This window comes from Bradysia coprophila, assembly GCF_014529535.1.
Source record: "Bradysia coprophila strain Holo2 chromosome X unlocalized genomic scaffold, BU_Bcop_v1 contig_12, whole genome shotgun sequence".
In the NCBI taxonomy this organism is placed as follows: Eukaryota; Metazoa; Arthropoda; class Insecta; order Diptera; family Sciaridae; genus Bradysia; species Bradysia coprophila.
In genome coordinates, this window is record NW_023503293.1 from 7,274,328 (window position 1) to 7,292,906 (window position 18,579).

Genomic DNA, 18,579 nt, shown 5'->3' on the forward strand with positions numbered 1-18,579 from the left:
ATAAAATAATCTGTGAAGCCTGGAGATTAGATCACCATGTTGACTCAACTTTTTATGTACACTGAGCCCACCGTAAAAAATCGATATATGTGACGTGGACCGAAAACGACGAAATTTTCGAAAATCGATCTGGCGGCAGCACAAAATTAAAGTTTGAATTTTTTTTTTCTCTCATAAAATGATCCGATGGATAAAATGAGTGGATTTCCGGCTGAGCCTTAAAAGAACTACGACATTTTGTAAAAACCGCTACACCCTACTTTACAGCCGATGATGTTGATGGCTGTGGTGGAGCCATGGTGGATTGTTCGAAATCGGAGTCGCTGTTGTCGCTGACCAGGAATCCTTTACCAATGATGATGACATATTATTGAAAACCTATACTTATATTTTTCGGTTTACTTTTTCATCGACTCGTTCACTTGAAATTCAAATTTTAGGCACACTTACGGCGTGAATTTCCTACTTTTTTCAGACCTTAAAATGTCTCGTTTGGCCCTCGTTTTCCTCTGTTCTAACATTTGTTATGAACCGCAACGACAAACAGGTATTCCGCGCGTGATCCTATGGAACAAAATGTATATGTTAAAACCAATGAAGTAAAAGATTTTTTTCTCTAGACAGTATTAATTCAAACGAAACTTTGCAACTTGTCTTCTAATAGACTTAACTAATATTCTAAAAACAACTAAGGCAATAAAGGAAGACGAATCACCGAATAAACATTTCAAACCCAAAATACTAGCTTTAAATTGTTCCACTGACTCTCCAGTATGAGAAAACAGGATGCAAGAGTTTGCAAAATTCCATGGACATTCTGCCCGTTCAATCCAAATCAATTTAAGTTCATAGCCAACGCTCAGTTCGTTTGCTCTAATTATTTGCAATTAATTTAAGGGAAGTTGTTGAAGCAGTAACATTACGAAAAATGTCAATAGAATGTTGAAGGAGGAGAAAAGTGGTGGTACGGGTAAAGAAAGTTAAAAATACATTTTACCAAGCCAAATTGACAACAACTCGGCTGTATCGAAGCGGATTTAGCGTACACCCGTTTTGTCATTTCCATCAAAAGCTGAATTTGTAATTTTCAGTTATGAAAAGTATTAATTAGTTCTTTGAGTCTTTTATCAGGTGGCACGATGATAAGTTATATTTGATTCTATATGCGCGTCTGATGTGAAAAAGGTTTACTGCTTAATAATTCGCTTAATACATACGCGTAATGTAATATAGTAAAAAGACAGTTAGTGAAGTCAATGAAAGTAGTTATCATTTTCTTTATTAAAAGCGAAAAAAAGGCTGCAAAGTGCAACCAGTAAAAAAACGATGAAAGTAGTGAGTAGAATTAAAACGATGGTTAGATTGGAGATAATTAAATATTGCATCAAACATTTCGCAAAGAAGGTTCCGGCAAAAGTGGACCCTCCAAACAATTTGAACGTTTCTAAAGTACATTTTTGGGTGTAGCGATTCCAAATTATTACACTGACCATAAATATTCATTTCTACGCTATGTCTCGCAATCGAATTGAAAATTTTTGTCGGTCTCCGCACAGTCGACCCAGTAAATAATGGGAGTTCATTTTTCTTTTACACAATCTAAAAAACATTAAATGAAAATCATTAACGAAGTTCTCACTGATAAACTAAAAGAGTTTCTTCGTACAGAAAATTTACATTTTTAATTTGCAGGCCGTTTCTTTAATGTATTCACATTGAATTTCTGGTACACAACAATTTTATCTATAAGTGTCGATTTGCTTGGATTCCGGAAAGAAAATGTATATGTGGCAACAGTACCGAACGTTTTCAAACGAAATAAGAAAAACGGAGATTGATTAATTGGGCTAGGGGTTGAATTAATTATGCAAAGAATACTTATCCATACTATTCTTCTTGGTGCCCATGATGGTACATTTTTTCAAGTGTATTTTCAATAATCAATTTTTCAATTGATGGCAAGCATTTTTTTACGTGTTAGCTAAGTAAATAAAAGAGATTAAACAGAGCCGCAGACGTACCCGCTACGGTAGCAAACAATATAATATAACATAAGTAGGATGATGCTGTTTGAAAACTGAATCTCAAATTTAATAGTTTTTTTTGTACATTTCTAGTACATTTTGTCACAAAGTTACTAATTCAGACGCTCTAATTTTTTTTGGAACCAACTTCACTGCTATGACATTTCTTCGTTATTTTATCAGGGTGAAGTTGTTTCAGCATAAAATAGAGGGAAAAGAATGAAGTACTGAAAAAAAATTGTAACGTCTCTACAGGCAGCGGTTTCCTAATGATTTGTTAATCAAGTAAAAAGTCGGTTAGGTAAAAGCGGTAAGAAATAATCTGTGACTAGTTTCAAGCAGATCGCTAGGCCATTTTTTTATTAGTTTATATCAACACATTCATTGGAGTGTAGCCTCTCAAAAAATTGCTTTGACTCAAAATCACTGGAGATTTTTTTTTATAATTTTTGCCTTTGAAAACCTTACTCATTCAAATTACAGCAGCTCTAAATGTTGCCAAAATTAAATTTTTTTTCGAATCAAAACTTAGGATTGGTGTCATTTGAAAGTTACTACATGTGGTCTCACGACAAAAACATTTTCAGGTCAATGAGAGTGGTTAGGACTCCAATTACAGTGATTATTTGACCTTCATTATTGTAATTTATTGAATCTATTACTTCTTTTCATTGAACTATTTCTAACCAGTTGATGCCTGCAAAACCATTTACTTTATAGATATAATTTTTGGCTTTACAAGGTTGACATCAACCATAGCCGATCGATCGCTTTAGTCTTCGCTGTCAATAACATTCTACATTAAAATCTATCACAGTTTTGATAAAATCGGTCATTAGCGCCCTTAGCGTTAGTTAATATTGATAAGAAGATCACAATTAATTCATTAAACGTCTAGCCATAAATGATAAATTAATAAAATCATCGCAGACTTCCCTTTTATTACCAAAAACATGGAAAACGGTATGTGTAAAGGTGAAATTCCGCTCAGACGAAGGAAATGTAATCAAAAATGCGAGAAAAAGGACCGAAAAAGGATTTTTCCATTCTATTAAAACCTTCGACAACAACAACAAAACCAAAACTTTGACCGAAGCACGAATAACTAATATTTGTTTTAATAACACTTGAATGATCCAGAAAACAACTGAACTACGGAGGAACGTATATATAATAGAAGAAGCCACACAGAACCAATAAAAAATGTTGCACGTTCTGTTCCAAGAAATAAATTAAACGAACATAAAGGGAAAAACACGCCGAAAACGCCTTAAATCTATAACTTTATTTTATCAGACCTCTAATTTCCATATATCAATAACTGTTTCATTCAGCAGTGGTGGTATTATAATCTGGTCTATACGATGTCACGTAGTAACTAATAATTGGATTGCTAAAAAGTTATGCCCGTTCGAAAACACTGTAAAAAGTTTCTAATTATTTAAGAACCATTTCACTGTACCGTTTCACCTTTTTTAATAAAAAAAAATGAAAAAAATAAAATAAAAATAAATTTTAACATCGGACATATTTGACCCTATTATGGTTCGGATGTCGTGTTATATCATTCAGTTGAACACGTAATTATTCTCGCTGAAGAATTCAAAATTCTCCGACGCTTTTCTGCCGTACACCAAAACTGAACCAGCAAACATTTTATCTCTTTATTTATATAAATAAACGGAATGTATGTTATATTATATAAATTAAATGGTTGCGGGGAATATAGACGTAAAGTTACAGGCCTGGTTTACCGCACAATAACACAGCTGAAACTGTTATTTGGAATACAAAACCATTGTTAGATGTGTAAGATATTTTGAAAATTATTCGTTTACTTTCCTCATGTAACTGTTTATGTAACCTTCCATATCGCCTTCATCATTCTCCTGGATACAGACATATGCCCTTACTGTGACATAATCTCCAATGCGATGTCATTTCGATTATGTAGCTTACCTATTTGTATAAAGTTGCGGATGTTCTCGTACAAAAACAATTTCGGAAAATCGAAGACCTAGATTGACCAATTGACCTGACCTATTTCGATTTTCTATTGATCTCTCTTGCGTAAAGTTGAAACTGGCATGACCTTAATTAATGTGAAGTAATTTGATAAATATAAATTAAGTGAACGCAATCTACGAACAATCAATAATTTAGGTTTCTTAAGTTTGGGTTGAATCGAAATCAGGTATGGTTAAGTCGATCCTTTTGGTCACGGTCAAATTAGGTTCACGGAAAGCTCTTACTTGGTCCGGAAAGTTCGCTCGTTTCTTTTTGCAAAGATGATCGTTAAATCTCATCTTATCCTCACATATGAGTATATGCAACGAAAGTTCAGCTTGTGTTCTTGCCTTATAATAGTCGTTTTGTTTAGTAATATCACGACAGAGTAAAGTTAACCAGGCAGGAGCGCTGATTTGACTTGGGACTTGAATAATCTAGTAGCCCTATATTTTTTGCGAATAAAATTTTTCAATTTATGTCAGTGTTCATCTGCGGTCATTTTCATACAGTGTATTATTTGACAATTATCGCAGTCATGATTAACAAAGTTTTCGAAAAATGATGATGAACAGGTCGCTTACCGAACGTCTTCAAAAACACTAACGTATGGTGTGTCTGGTATCATTGTGGAAAGTATTATACAAACACAAAGCTTATGTTACTACAATTAATCCGAACTAGCTGAAAAAACACCGCCCATCGCATTTTAAGCATCTATTCCGTTCAGAGCTTTCGAAAACCATCAGAAAATTTTCTGCTCACAAAACGAGCTTCAGTAGACTTACCGCAGACATTTGTTACGGACGGCTATCATCTGTTATCGATAACAAACGAACGACATAAACAAACAAACGACCAGATCAGAGTTCTTAGCAAAAGTTCAAAAAAATGAAGTAATAGATTTAAAATTAAAATCTTGAAAATGCTTAGATGTGATAGTAAAACTGCTGATATTCTTACCGTCTGCGAAAATGTAAGAATAGATTTCAGGATGACCGGTTTTGATCTTATGACACGAGCTTCGCTTCGGATTGACATGGTTGGTATTATTTTTCCGAATTCCGAATATCGTCTGAATCGCCGTTACAAAACAGGACTTGCCATAAAGACACCATATACACAGTCCAGTTTAAGAAACAATCGATATCGAATAGAACCGATCTATGGGCAGTGTTTGTTCATTTTCCACCATAGAAAACATTTCGACGTGAGTTCGAAATAAACAAAAAAAAATCTGATTCGCTTAAATATATCGTACAGCTCTACATCTTGAATAAATACCGTAATAAATCAAGGTAATGTAAGTAATAGGTAATTGGACAAACTCTTTCATTAGAAATTAATTTCATGCAAATAAAGGGAAATCCTTTTTATGGAAACACAAAACGAATTATCTTATCGAAATATTGTTACGTTAATAAAATATACACCGCAATATATTTTCAGTCTGGTGATGTACAGACAATTTGGGAAACATAAAATTTTTACGCACAATTAATCTCACAACAAATATTGTGCCATTATGCATCAAATATACATGTTACCTAGTTCACCACAAAATGATAGAAGTTACAGCGAATTTTGACTGTATATCGGTTATATAGAGAGAAAGGAGAGAAAGTAGAATGGTTTCCAGATTGGTCGATAATCTTGATATTTTGTAATTCTGTAACAATATGGTCTTTCCCTTTTCGAAAACAAGTTGATCGAAAAATATGGAAAATAAAAAGTTTATCGAGACGAGCATAAATCATCCGACACAGACACCCTTGGATAACGCAACTTGAAAATTTAGTTGTTGGGCAATTGTTTGCTGCTTTACATTTTCCAATGAGGTATTTGTAACTCATTTCAAACTTGCGTTTGATTTCTATAAAAGAAGTTGAGTGTGAAGATGTAAGAGACAGTGTACGAAGTTAGGCTAGTGTCAGAATTTTCTATCTAACGGATAAGTTGATCAATGCTACAGCTATACAGCCACTACCTACATAATATTTATGAAAGAAAACCCCCATCTCAAACAGAAATAGGAATGTAAAAAATCTGCATTTGAAAAGTTTCGTCAAAAATTCAATGTCATCAGTGTTGAAACCATCGTCTAAAAATACCTCTACAGCATCTTACTTTTTCGTTCAAGTGGTTTTTGGAGCAATTGTTTTTGTTCAAGCATTTATCATAAACAATTGGATCACACAATAATCCAACAATAATCTAACAATAAAATGAGTTTGAGTTCTGTGTCTTGTTTCCAGCAATATTTCCACGAAATATTTTTGATGATCCTATCAAGAGCAGGTGGACCGTTTTAAGCTGTCCGAACACCTCTAATCTGGTCCAATATTTTCATGGGATGTCAGTTGTCAAGACATAAAACCTTTTATTTTGGAAATTTGGAAATTTGGATATTTTGAAAATTGATTTGCTAAAAATTTCCAAAATTTGCTAAACTTTAAAAAAAATGTTTTTTTAGCAAATTTTGGAAAATTTTGGCAATTTTTAGCAAATCAATTCATGTTCGTTTCTTGAACATCTTCAATACAGCAGATTAGACCGCTGCCGAATTCATAGTTAAATAGGTCCTCGTGTTGGGTGGGTCATATTCCTTGACTGTCTGAACTTCTCAAGAGTATTTTTATTGGTAATGATTTATTGATTTATTCCCTGGACTGTAAGTCATGAGTTTTACAACTTTAAATGTACCACTTTTTTCCTCTTTGTTAGCACGATAGCTAGAGCACCTCTAACTCGATTTTCAAAAACTTTTTTTTTAATCTATGACCCATTAAAATTCTCAGGAAAAGTTCGAAAATGAGTGGTATCAGTTCAACCATCTGCGAATAGGTCTCAAAACAAGCCTTTTTAACTCTTTGTTAACACGATAACTTGAGTTTCTTAACAGATTTTTAGAAAAAAAATTGTTTGGTGGAGAATGGATTCCTGAGGATAGGTTCCAAGATAGATTATGCTGGTCTAACGATCTAGCTGATGTTGCTAAACGAATTTTCGTGTCTATTTCAACGGTATCGGGTAATCTGACACACGGTGCCAAAAGAACGCACTTTTAAACTACGTAAAAGGTGAACTTGCTCTTGCAGACGCAAGTTTATTGCTACAAATGCTTTTTAGCCATGTCATCGACTTAATGACTCCTTTTACAATATTTTGGTATCGAAAAATCGTGTGCGAGTTCACCTTTTACGTAGTTGAAAAATGCGTTGTTTTAGATGTATACTTGTGTGGCTACAAACATTTTAGGGTATTTTCTAAAATCTAAACGAACACGGATTTTTTTTTTTGAGGATGTTAGCTGTGCAGAACTATTTTACAAGACAGCTGAATAGTATGTTCCGCATATAAGTATGTACATTTTACATACTGACCACACTAAGTGCAGCTAAGATGTACATTGTACTGCTATGTTCGGTACTTGTCCTGAATTTGTTCAGTATATCAGTACATTTTTCGTGGTAGTTGAACAGTACTATTGTACTGTTGAACCGTATTATTATCTATTGAGCTATAATATGTACAAGATAGATGAGAATGATGCCCTGCTCAGCTGAATTAAATGCATTTTAGTTGTAAGTCTATACTGCTACACATCTGTACTTGTCTCGCTTCAAAAAAAAAATGTTCAGCTGTGCTGAAAATAATTGTTTGTGTGAATCTACGAATCGTTTCTACATCCACTAGGTGAGACAAGTGTTAGCTAAATTATTGGTTCTCACAAAGCAATGACGACATAACACATCCCTGTAGTTGTGCTAAACCACCGAATAAATAGTCTAGACTCAAATGTTTCAATAAAATTTCTCCCATAATTTCAGATATTTTATTTTATCTCTCTATTCAGTGTGCACCAACACTGTATCTTAATTCATAAATTATATTCAAAGCATTGTGCACAGAGCTTATAGAAACAGATAAAGTGAACAAAATATTGCTCAGCTCAGGTGCAATTTCCAGCGATAGAAAAAAAAAGAAAAAGAAGGAACCGATGACGAGTGCACCACAACCATACATCTACAATTGGCAATATTATGATTTCGATTACTATTTATATTGCATAGGGATGATAAAATTCATGAGCGAACATAAACGAACTCGTGCATAGACTTTCAATATTTGAAGAACGAAAGGAAAGGAAAAGGAAGATTAAGTAAACAAAAGGTAGCTCTCTTTATCCAGTTGCATAGCTTAAAACAAATATTGCTTCAAATAAGACATGAGCACAAACACAACATCGAATGGGATTAAAGTTATGGGAGAAGTGCATTATAGATTTGACAATTTTAATCCTGCAATCTTGTCTTATATCAATATAAGAAAAATGCGCGAGGTAGAGATACAACATTTTTCAAGTATTAATTTACTCCAGCATCAGGTGCGCTTGTTGTTTCTTAAATAAATTATTAGTTGACATTTGATCGATCGGCATTTAATAAGCGGCATTATTCCAATACAATTTGGTCGCAAGGACCAAAAAAATATCGTAAGAATATCAATTCAAATATCTATGTATTTGACCCATATTTGCACGTGAATCAACACAACTTTTTAAGCTCTAAGTGTTGAAGGTTTCACATCCATTTTTTATTTAGTTCAATAGTTATTTGTGTATCTGTTTTGGACGATTGTTTTTAGGCAATTTCGCGAGTTGTAGCCCGAACGAAGTGCGAAAGTGCCTAAAAACAATCGTCCAAAACAGATACACAAAAAAAATTCATGTAAGGGGTCGAAAACCAGAGAAAAATCTCAAAGCTCCCTCATTTTCGGCCCCGACACATGAAAAATAGAATAAGTTCGTTCAATTAGGGTATTTCACATCGACTTGTGATATTTTTTTCTTTCTGGTTTAGACCACCATTGTCTTAAGGAAGGCTACTCCAAATAAATTAGTTTCACCATTTTCAGATCCATTTTACGCCCGCGAAAATTCGTGGAAATTTCGCACGTGTTGGTTAGGGTGAACAAACCATACATCTGCATACCTCTCTTACTAAAGTGCTCTTATGCCAAATTTCGACGAATTTTCGCAATCATAAAGTGGATCGAAAAATTTTGAAATTTCCTAAAAATTCAAATTTTTCAATTTCATTTCGCGATTCTCGCTAGCCAATCCCTATCCTCAAATCACCATATTTCCATAAATATTTTTGGGAAAATAAGGAAAATATGGGAAAATGATTTCGCAAAACAAGTCCTTGTCATATCATCATCATTTTCCTTCAGCATCGGTGGAGTTTATAGGTGCAGTAAAAACTTTCTTACGACTTTTTGAGTTTACTGCTAATGGCTAATATACTAAGATGGAAGGAAATAATTAAGAACCTCGATTTTTTAGTGGTGTGATATTCTTGCGGTCTATGAAAGGTTACTCCATAGAATTATCGATATTCAGGATAATCACCCGTTCCGATTTGTTACAACCCTGCTCAAATCGTTTTTGCACACTACCTAAATCCTAACTCTACACATACACATTTGCACAGTAAAGTAATGTTCCTCCACAAATTTAAAAACAAATATTTTTTCTCTACCCTCAGCTCGGGAATTTTGCTACAAAGGTCTAAATAGTTGAAACGCATCGCTTTTATTGAGTTATTTGTTTCCCAATAATAATCTCTGATTACTCAATTCAATCATAAGAGAAAATCGAATTCTCTTTACGGTTTCCGTCTACCCCGGTCTCTATTTAAATGTATTAACCAAAGTTGCGTTTATAAGGGGAAGATATGTGTCGTAAATGTGTGTATACTTATAAGTATAATAATAAAAGAAAAGTTATGTTCTTCCAGCTATAAACAACACGTTCGCGTGTAAAATTATTGTATTATCCGGAAAATGACGGTGTACATTTTCGACTTTTATATTCGAGTGTTTCGGATGGATATAAATCAACCAGTAAACATTATCATGAATGAAAACTTTTCTGCTCGCCAAAAATTATGGTGGCTTATAGAATTTGATATTCCTTTCGTTCTTCTTAAGTAACCTGCATATAAGTAACATGATCCTACATTCTTATAGTGAGTGGGTGTTTGTTTGGATTGATTTTAATTTAGTTGTAACAATTCGACATTCAGCATTTTTTCTTATAGAATGTCGACTGTTGGCGGTTGGATTGATAACTAAGAATCCATTTTTATGTAGTACTCAGCACATTCGGCAGCAAAACAAATGTAAATCTTCAAGTTATTCAGTGCAATACCCTCAATCCGACCTACCAGCCGTCTATATAATTGATACAGACGTTCGCAGTCATGAATAATTTTTCCGTGGAAATTTTTTTACGGAATAATAAAATAAAAACTTTATACAAAGTATCTGTTGCGATGAGATTTGGATGACTCGGTTTTAAACCATTGATAACATAAGTTATAAACAAAGTAGTGAACGTTGTATACGTGTATAGGCCTTTTGGCAAAATGAAAAAAAGCAAAGAAAATGAAAATCGGCTGGGGAAATTGACGGTAATTTCTCATGAAAAGCGAAAGAGGAAGTCATTTAGTTTATTGTTTATTGCACGGAGATACCATATTTATTCTGTCATTTTAACAAAAGAAACGCTAAATATGTTCATGCACGATAGTCTTGGGACGGATTCACAGAAAAAAATCGCTGATTGTTGTTCGAATGGCCCCACGACCACTTGCAATTATGACTATAAGAACGAAATTTTCTTTTATCCGATTTCGGACTACTTTGCTTCCTACGTAATGAAATGTAATACTTAAGGAGTGATGTAATGCAACACATTAAGGTCAAGGTGCAGGACGAGCCATACTGCAGGGCCTAATTTAGGGAATTTAAATCACGAAATTCCTTACAATTCCTTAAGATTTTTGAATTCTGGTATTGAGATCATAATTCCGTTAAAGTATTCCTCACCATACTGTGACTTCCCGAAGTGCCTTTTAGATTTGTGTGTGTAATTTTTTTGGGTTTTCAAAAACGAGGTGTAGCTCTGTGGTGGTATAATACTGCTCCTTTTTGACGTCTGAAATAAAATACAAGTGTTAATGCTAGGAGCAGTGCTATGGTTGTGGTAACGCTATCACATTAACACCGTGTTTCAGAGACGCTGTGAGCCTTTATACTACTAATTTCTTACAAACTAATTGTGTATCCATCAGTGCATTCCACCACAGTGCCGAATGGCCTAATGTTTTCGGTAAAATTTCGTCTTTTAAAAAATTGACAAATTTTACCAAAATTTATCGAAATAAAAAAGACGAACAATCTTCTACGTAACGACACTGAACGCCATCAAAAATTGTCAAATTAATTATATACCAGCCAGCAATTGACAAAAGTTTCTTTCGCATAAAATGAGAGAAATGTGTATGTTCATCGGATATTAAGTGAACTACATTATTATCATCCATTCGTTGAAAAACCTGTGCAAGCAGAAAAAAAAGTGATCTCCTCCAACATAATACAACTCCACTCCGACGTTTAAGACATCATCATTCCAATTCCTATATTAGTACTTAAAAAGTACTTATGTTACGAGCAAAAATACCAACCGGCGATATAATAGAATTAATTTGCTACTCTGCCATAAAAATGGGACTTGCGTAGGTATTCCGGATGAAAAGTAAAGAACAAAATTCTTTATAGAATCTAATGAACAAAGTTTGCTTTTCCGTTTCATTATGTTTGGTTTGGTTTCCAACTAAAGGAACTTTGTATTTTAACAAAGCCCCCTGAAAGAGAAGAAAAAAATAAGAACTGAATGCCATCAAACGAAAATCTGCTGTTTTTCGTCTTTCGTTTCGTTTTCGAGTACTTTACATTTTGGCTTTAGCCGTACGTAAAAAGTAATGGTAATCGAGAAATTGGGTCATTTTCATTACTGAAACGAGTACCGTCCTCGTAGACGGAATAATTTTATTGCGAAATGAACACAATTATTTAATCTATTGTGCCTAACTAGCAATTTAGCCCGCTGACTCTGCATTCGATATTATTCGACAGTTTTTATGGCGCCAGTAAAATATGTAGTGACTGCGGAACAATTACGGAATCTTCTCGATAGACACAAATAGCAAGCTGAACGGATTAGCCATTCTCGATCTAAGTATTTTCGAACAGATGGATCCAGAATCTTTTACTTCTTTTGTTTAGACACATTTTTGCTATAAAACGTCAATGTCTGAGTTCTCCATTTATTTTTGTCGTTGCTATAGTTAACAGATGATACCGTTACCGTTATTTTCAATCACTTCTGCGGCCTGTCATTGATCCTTAAAACTAGTAGCAATTTATGTATTTAGCAGCTAAAGAATCGACCTTTTTATGTTCGAAAATATACAAAACGACTTACATGCGATGATTGTTTTCAAAATTCAGACTCAATCAATGGAGATAAAATAGTTAAGGATAAAGAACTGTCAAGTAAAAGTAACATGGAGTTGTGCATATCCAAAATCCATTCAGTCGTTGTGGCGTTAGCTGAATATAGTGTCAATAGAAGGTTCTAAAACCTAACAAAAAAATGGCAGAAAGCTCATACATTTTCTGCAACTTCTTCGCTTTGCTGCAAGGTTTATACAAGATCGTTCCATCATGGCTGAAACTATGTGTCGAACATAAATATTGGAAACAGTAGCAAAAAATTGACCGATAGAAGAAGCTTTTCTTTGCCTCATACAGACTGTTCCTGTTCCAGTTCGAACAGTAAGCACAGTTTTCGAACAGTTGAGACTACGGACCACAATTGTGTTATAACGAACTGGAATACTCAACTCCTGTGTTAACAACGTATCGCATTGTATGTGTGCTTTGGAAAGCTTTGAGCTACCTTTGGATACCATTGGATTTTTTCAGTGAAAAACAAAAGGAGTTAAAAGCTCTCAAAAGTTCTTCAAAAGCAAAGACACATATGCGATAGATTGTTTTGGATTAATATGGTATTATGACTACTATTTATGTAGAAGTCCCAATAATTGTGTGCACGAGTTGTTAGTAATTTGTGAAATTGACCAGTAATTACTCTGACATTTTTTCCCTTTATTTTTATAAAGGAATGGAACCGTTGTCGACCATGATCTGGTTGAATGGCGGAACCAGAGCTATATTTACCAAATATCGAGCAGAAGGTGTTTTTTTTTGGCTTATCGTAATTCTTCATGAAAACGTACATAGGGCCAGCTGGGCTTGAGGTTTTAATTAAAATCAAGTTGAAAATCACTACATCCTGTTTACTGTAGAGATAGAGAAAGGAAAACTCAAGCTTGCTGTATGGTGGTGAAACGTTTTTAATTTATTAAACTCAACACTTCGGGAGTCTAACTAATTTTTTGTTCGGCAATTTCTTGATTTTGACTTAAAAGTGCGCCATGAACCTTCTGCATGTGATTATTCATTCTAAAATGTTAGTAAACGTTAGTAAACGAAATAGAAAAATATGAAAAAGGAACCCAGGTCTTATCTGCCTCCAATCTCACTTACTTATCACGCCTATCAAAACTTCTGTCGCAGTGCGTGCACTGATACGGATTTCCAATATGCACGTAATTGTGCTTCTTCAGAGCGGACCGATCAAAATATGCCTTCGAGCAAACGGAACACTTAAATGGTGGCTCCTTGGCGTGCCGAAACTTGTGCACTCGCAAATGATTTTTGTTCAGATATTTTTTATCGCACTGATCACACTGATAGACAATTTGCGCCGTATGTGTGTTCAGATGACGTTCCAGAAATTTCCACATTACAAACTTTTTGTCACAATACTGACAAATGTGCGATTTCTCCTTGGTGTGGACGTTGTGTTCGTGACGCTTTTGCGATACTCGAGTAAAAAATCCTTTGGCACAGAAAATGCATTTGTGATTCCGTTGACCGGTATGCAAAATCATGTGCCGTTGTAGGGCTGCTTTGTCCACCAATTTTATATCTGTAACGTGAGAGTTGAATGGTATTATGGGTATTATGTGAGGAACAGCACCGATAAAAGTTTAACTTACCACAGTAGTCACAAGACAACAAACTGCCTCTCTCATGGTGCTCGACATGTTTTTTGAAGATGTGCTTTAGTACGAAGGATTCGCCGCAGGAGTGGCATAATAAGCTAGGAATATTTAAGTTCTTAAATTAATAAATGAGATAAAAGACGGAAAACTTGCAGAACAGACAACGGGACAGAACAGAAAAAATAGGCGGAAAGGTCAGCATTTATTCAAATCGAAGACATTGGTGCAAGATGAACGAAATTTGAAAATAAAAACTGTTATTGAAAAGCCTGTCGTAATAAATAAGTCAACAATTTAATAGCTTGACTCGTCAGACACCACAACCCTATTTCTTTTTAAATTTACAGAACAGTGCAATTTGAACATGAATAAGTCGTTGCATACGGTTTATCACTACCTCACGCGTGCAGGTAACTATTTCACCCGTATAAACAAGTTTTTTACCATCTAAATTTCACTAACGTCCCACGTCCCTAACGTAAGACCAAATACTTTCATCTTCACGCTAATTTGGCTTTTCTACAACTTCTCTTTTCAGCTGGCAAACTCTGGCAACGCTGAAAAATAAAGGCGACAGAACAAGTATCTTTTGTCTTAGGAATGGAAATAATGGCAAAATAAACTTCCAGGTATGGTCTCATGTCACCGCTGAGGAGATAAAGATTTTAGAAACAGATTCAAACGCACTCATTTTCATATTATTTTGACATGAATAATGAATACGTTCAAGATAAATCGACCGATTTTGAAGAATCGGCCATACCTGGTATGTACATTCATTGAATAGACATAGCTTTCACGATGTGCCCTTACTGATATTTGACTGATATGTAGTTGTGCTCTTGATATAGGACCTTTTTGAATAGGCCCTGAAGAAAGATTGTCCATCCGACCTAGACATTGGATGTTACTTTCTAATTGTTAATCTACCTGCGAAGCCATTCATCAAATTCTGGTCAAGCTCAAGATCATCATATACAAAATAAAAGAAGCGAATATTCCTGTTACTACACAATCTTATGTGTTAACGTTAGCAACGAATATATCACTTTCGTTGCTGCTGTGCAATGTTATTTAGCAGCTGAGATTCCATTTAAATGTGAAAGGGAAACGCGAACGGATTGGGGCTTTTAAAATTTTGACCTAAGGCCAACAATCTTTAAACAAATGACTTTAACGTTTGTTAGGACCCGCAAAGAGTAACCATCCGTAAGCAAATTTAATTGCGTCGCAAATTAGTAAGTAAAGGCCGAGATTGGAAGATTAATATGCGTGTAATGTTCTTGTTTATTGTAAACGGTCTCTCGAGAGTCAATCGAATCAAATGATGAGTCAGAAATGAGTCGGAGAATTAATGATGAAGTCTATCGACTAAATATACTCACAACATGACAGGCCTAGTGCAGGCCTGTAAAACAAGGTGTTAAAATGGAAGTAGCAATCCAAGATGGCAAATGAAATTTCATAGTTCATTTTGTTGCCAATTTGAATTTTCTATGAGTATTACGGGTGAGAAATACACTAGACCTACTAACATTATGTAATAATATGGGGGCATCATTAGAGGTTCAAAGTCTCTAGACAACTAACGAGAAAAGATGAAATTCTTCAAATCAAATTGCATCTCAGTATTATTCAACGGCTGCGAACGGCTGGAAGATGACATCGATAATCGAGAACAAAATACAAGTCTCCGTCAATCGATTCATTAGAGGAATTCTGAGAATACGCTGGGCAGAAAAGATTTCAAACATCGACTTGTGGAACCAAACCAAATTCGAGAAAATGAAAGTAATGATCAAACGTTGGATCGGCCACACAATTCGACGCCCTGCGGGAAGCATCGCGAAAACCGCACTGGACTGGAACCCGCAGGGAACACGGAAAAGGGGCAGGCCCAAAGTCACGTGGAAGCGAACAGTCGTCGACGAGAAAGAGAAAGAATGAACCGAAGTCAAGCACCGAATACGATGCCGGCAATTTGTAGACTCTCTATTCTATCTCAAGGTGTAAGACGGTAGATAACGTTGATCTTTAGAGGCATGAGGAACTGACATGCACTAATGACTACGAATAACTGTACTCACGGCTTTTTCGTTTTATTTTCTTCATCGATTCTATCGTACACATTGTAGTCGGCATCAGTTATGTTGTGGATCAGCTTCAAATGTTTCTTCAGGTACTCTCGCTTGACTAAAATACATAAAGTCTTTGATGTTCATCTAATTCACCCCCGCATTTTGTTCTGATACCAACCATAGCTCTTTCCGCAAACGTAGCATTTGACATTATCATCCAGCTCATCGTCCGAATCGCAGTTGCTCAGTTCCAAATGGTTTTTAAAGTTTTGGCTTTCGGCTATCAGTGAATGCATTTTGACCAGGTGCTTCTTAATGTACTCAATGTTCGCTGGAAAAATTATTGAAAATGAAATGTGCCGTTGTCTGTTCTTCACGAACAACTTACGGAACTTCTTCATACAAAGTGAGCATTTGAAATTTTTCAGTTTTTCGACTCGGTTAGTCTCCCCCTTTTTATGTTTCCCCAAGTCTGTGATTTCACTATTGTCCGGCTCCGTCACACTGTCTTTTTCGTCAACACATTGAGGAGCTGAGTCATCACTGTGAATGGGATCTGTATCGACAAATTCGTAGGTCATCTCAAATTGAGGTGATGTGCTAATACTATCCGCTGTTCCGTCATTTTCAAAATGCGATTGATTTGCTGCAGATGTATGTGGTCGGGCCGGATTCTTGATGCTATCTGGCAAGAGCTAAAACGACATTGAAAACTCATTTCGATCGGAACTATCGAACACTTCATCCTCTTACTCGGCGACAAGGACTCGCTGTGCCATCATTTCGATCGGTTTGCTTTCGATTGGTCATCTTCAATTCGAATTGCGATGCCCAGCATAATTTACGAAAATTGTATGAAGTTTGCAGTTGTTGTACACAGTCTAAGCAAATTTCGTTTACAGTTGACGAGTCTTGCTGTTGGAAAATTTCCAGGCCGCAACATATGGCCAATGCTTCGTTGATGCGAATATTTGCGTTTAATGGACTGAATAAACTGATGCTTGTGTTACACATCGATTGCAGACAGAATCGACAAAATATTTGTTGTCGACCACAGTTAACGTCGGTTCGACTATCACTCGATTCCGGCTCGATTTGATTGTTGGTCGATTCCGCGTGGATCGAAGTTTCTACCGGCTGGAAACCTTCCTTGGTGGTTATCGCTTCATCAACATCATCAGTTTCCGTTTCCATTTCTTCAGCATCTTCATCCGCATCGGTCGCTATTTGGTTTTATAAGTCGAAACGTGACAATCTTAAGGAGAATTTATGGAACTAACCGTCATCGGCCATAAAATCCGAGTCTGATGGACTCGATCTACTGGCCATATATTCTTCAAAGACATTCCAATAACGCCAGTCCGGTGGATCCATGGAGCTGGTTAAGCTCTTTTTGTAGTGCATGTATTTTCTCTTGAGATTTTCGAATCTAGCAACAAGAAAAGCACTCAGATCGGGTTCATCGGGTAAGGACAGAACTACCTATTTTTCACTTTCTCGGCGGTCTTATGAATTCCCCTCTTCTTCAGACATTTTAAAATGTAATTCCAGGCGATCCGGTGCTTCTTTCGATGATTGACGAACATTTGCCTAGTAGCTCGTTCTCCCATTATTAACAGCAATTCGTCTGTTTCTGCGTCGGTGAAAGTTTGTGAGAGCTGTGTACACTTGGCGTTGTCTGAAAGCAAAAGCTATCAGTGTCAGATCATCACTCTTTTGCGTGAAACATTACCACTCTGAACCAGATCCGATTCTGCAGTAAGTCTCTTTTGTTTATAATATTCATCGTATTTCGACCAATGTTCCCAGTCCGGCGGAACAGCATCACCATCGTCTCTAGCCTCCTTAAGTCGTAAATAAGTTTCGTGGTGTTCGTCGAATGCACCAAAGGGCATGTCTCGCTTTTCACCCAGAATCGATTCCCAAAAGTCCCAGTACGGATAATTCGGTTTCTGTGGACCGATATGATTCCGTTTGATCGTATTGTACGTTCGCTTCGTGTTTTCGTAACGATTTTGACATTTTGCGGCCGATTTTCGGATGCCTTGTTTTTCCAGAATCTTGGCGATTTCTTCCCAGACCTTGCGATGTCTCTTTTTGTTTGAATTGAATTTGTCTTGCAAGTCCTTTGTGTGAACTAATTTCAACAATATCAATGTTTCTTCGTCGGTGAAATATGAATTCATGATAGATAACACTTGGTTGTTATTGTTAAAAATTTATTATTGACGGACTCTACTTTGAGTTGACTTGTTTTGACTTTTGGGGGACTGTTCAAAGAATTCATTTGAGAGATGTGTCGCTCAAACCTCTGTCATGTTTTGAAGAGAGCGTTCACAAGTGTAAATCATTTATCTAGTCATTGAAAAATTGACTCAAAGATGAACATCGGTTGCAAATTACTGGACTGGGTGCCATTAAAAAATCTGCTAGACACATTCGCTAGACTCTCAAACAGATTAACTCAAAAACTTCCAAAAACGGAATCAA

At 35.7% G+C, this 18,579-nt stretch overlaps 1 protein-coding gene across 2 annotated transcripts; it reads right to left on the reverse strand.

The window, feature by feature from the left end:
• Positions 1 to 13,273: 13,273 nt before the first annotated feature.
• LOC119067407 (zinc finger protein 490-like) lies at positions 13,274 to 18,546 on the reverse strand. Of its 2 annotated transcripts, none has more exons than XM_037170353.1 (10): positions 17,822 to 18,546; positions 17,572 to 17,767; positions 17,370 to 17,518; positions 16,843 to 17,312; positions 16,478 to 16,784; positions 16,268 to 16,420; positions 16,099 to 16,204; positions 14,006 to 14,109; positions 13,491 to 13,935; positions 13,274 to 13,406 (listed from the first exon to the last, which is right to left on the reverse strand). In XM_037170353.1, the coding sequence occupies exons 1-10, from the start codon at positions 18,273 to 18,275 to the stop codon at positions 13,328 to 13,330; spliced, it is 2,463 nt and encodes an 820-aa protein (XP_037026248.1). In that variant the 5' UTR covers positions 18,276 to 18,546; the 3' UTR covers positions 13,274 to 13,327. The 2 variants fall into 2 exon arrangements, with proteins under 2 accessions (XP_037026248.1, XP_037026249.1); XM_037170354.1 differs by having other exon boundaries at positions 16,843 to 17,309; positions 17,822 to 18,376.
• Between the last annotated feature and the right edge of the window lie 33 nt (positions 18,547 to 18,579).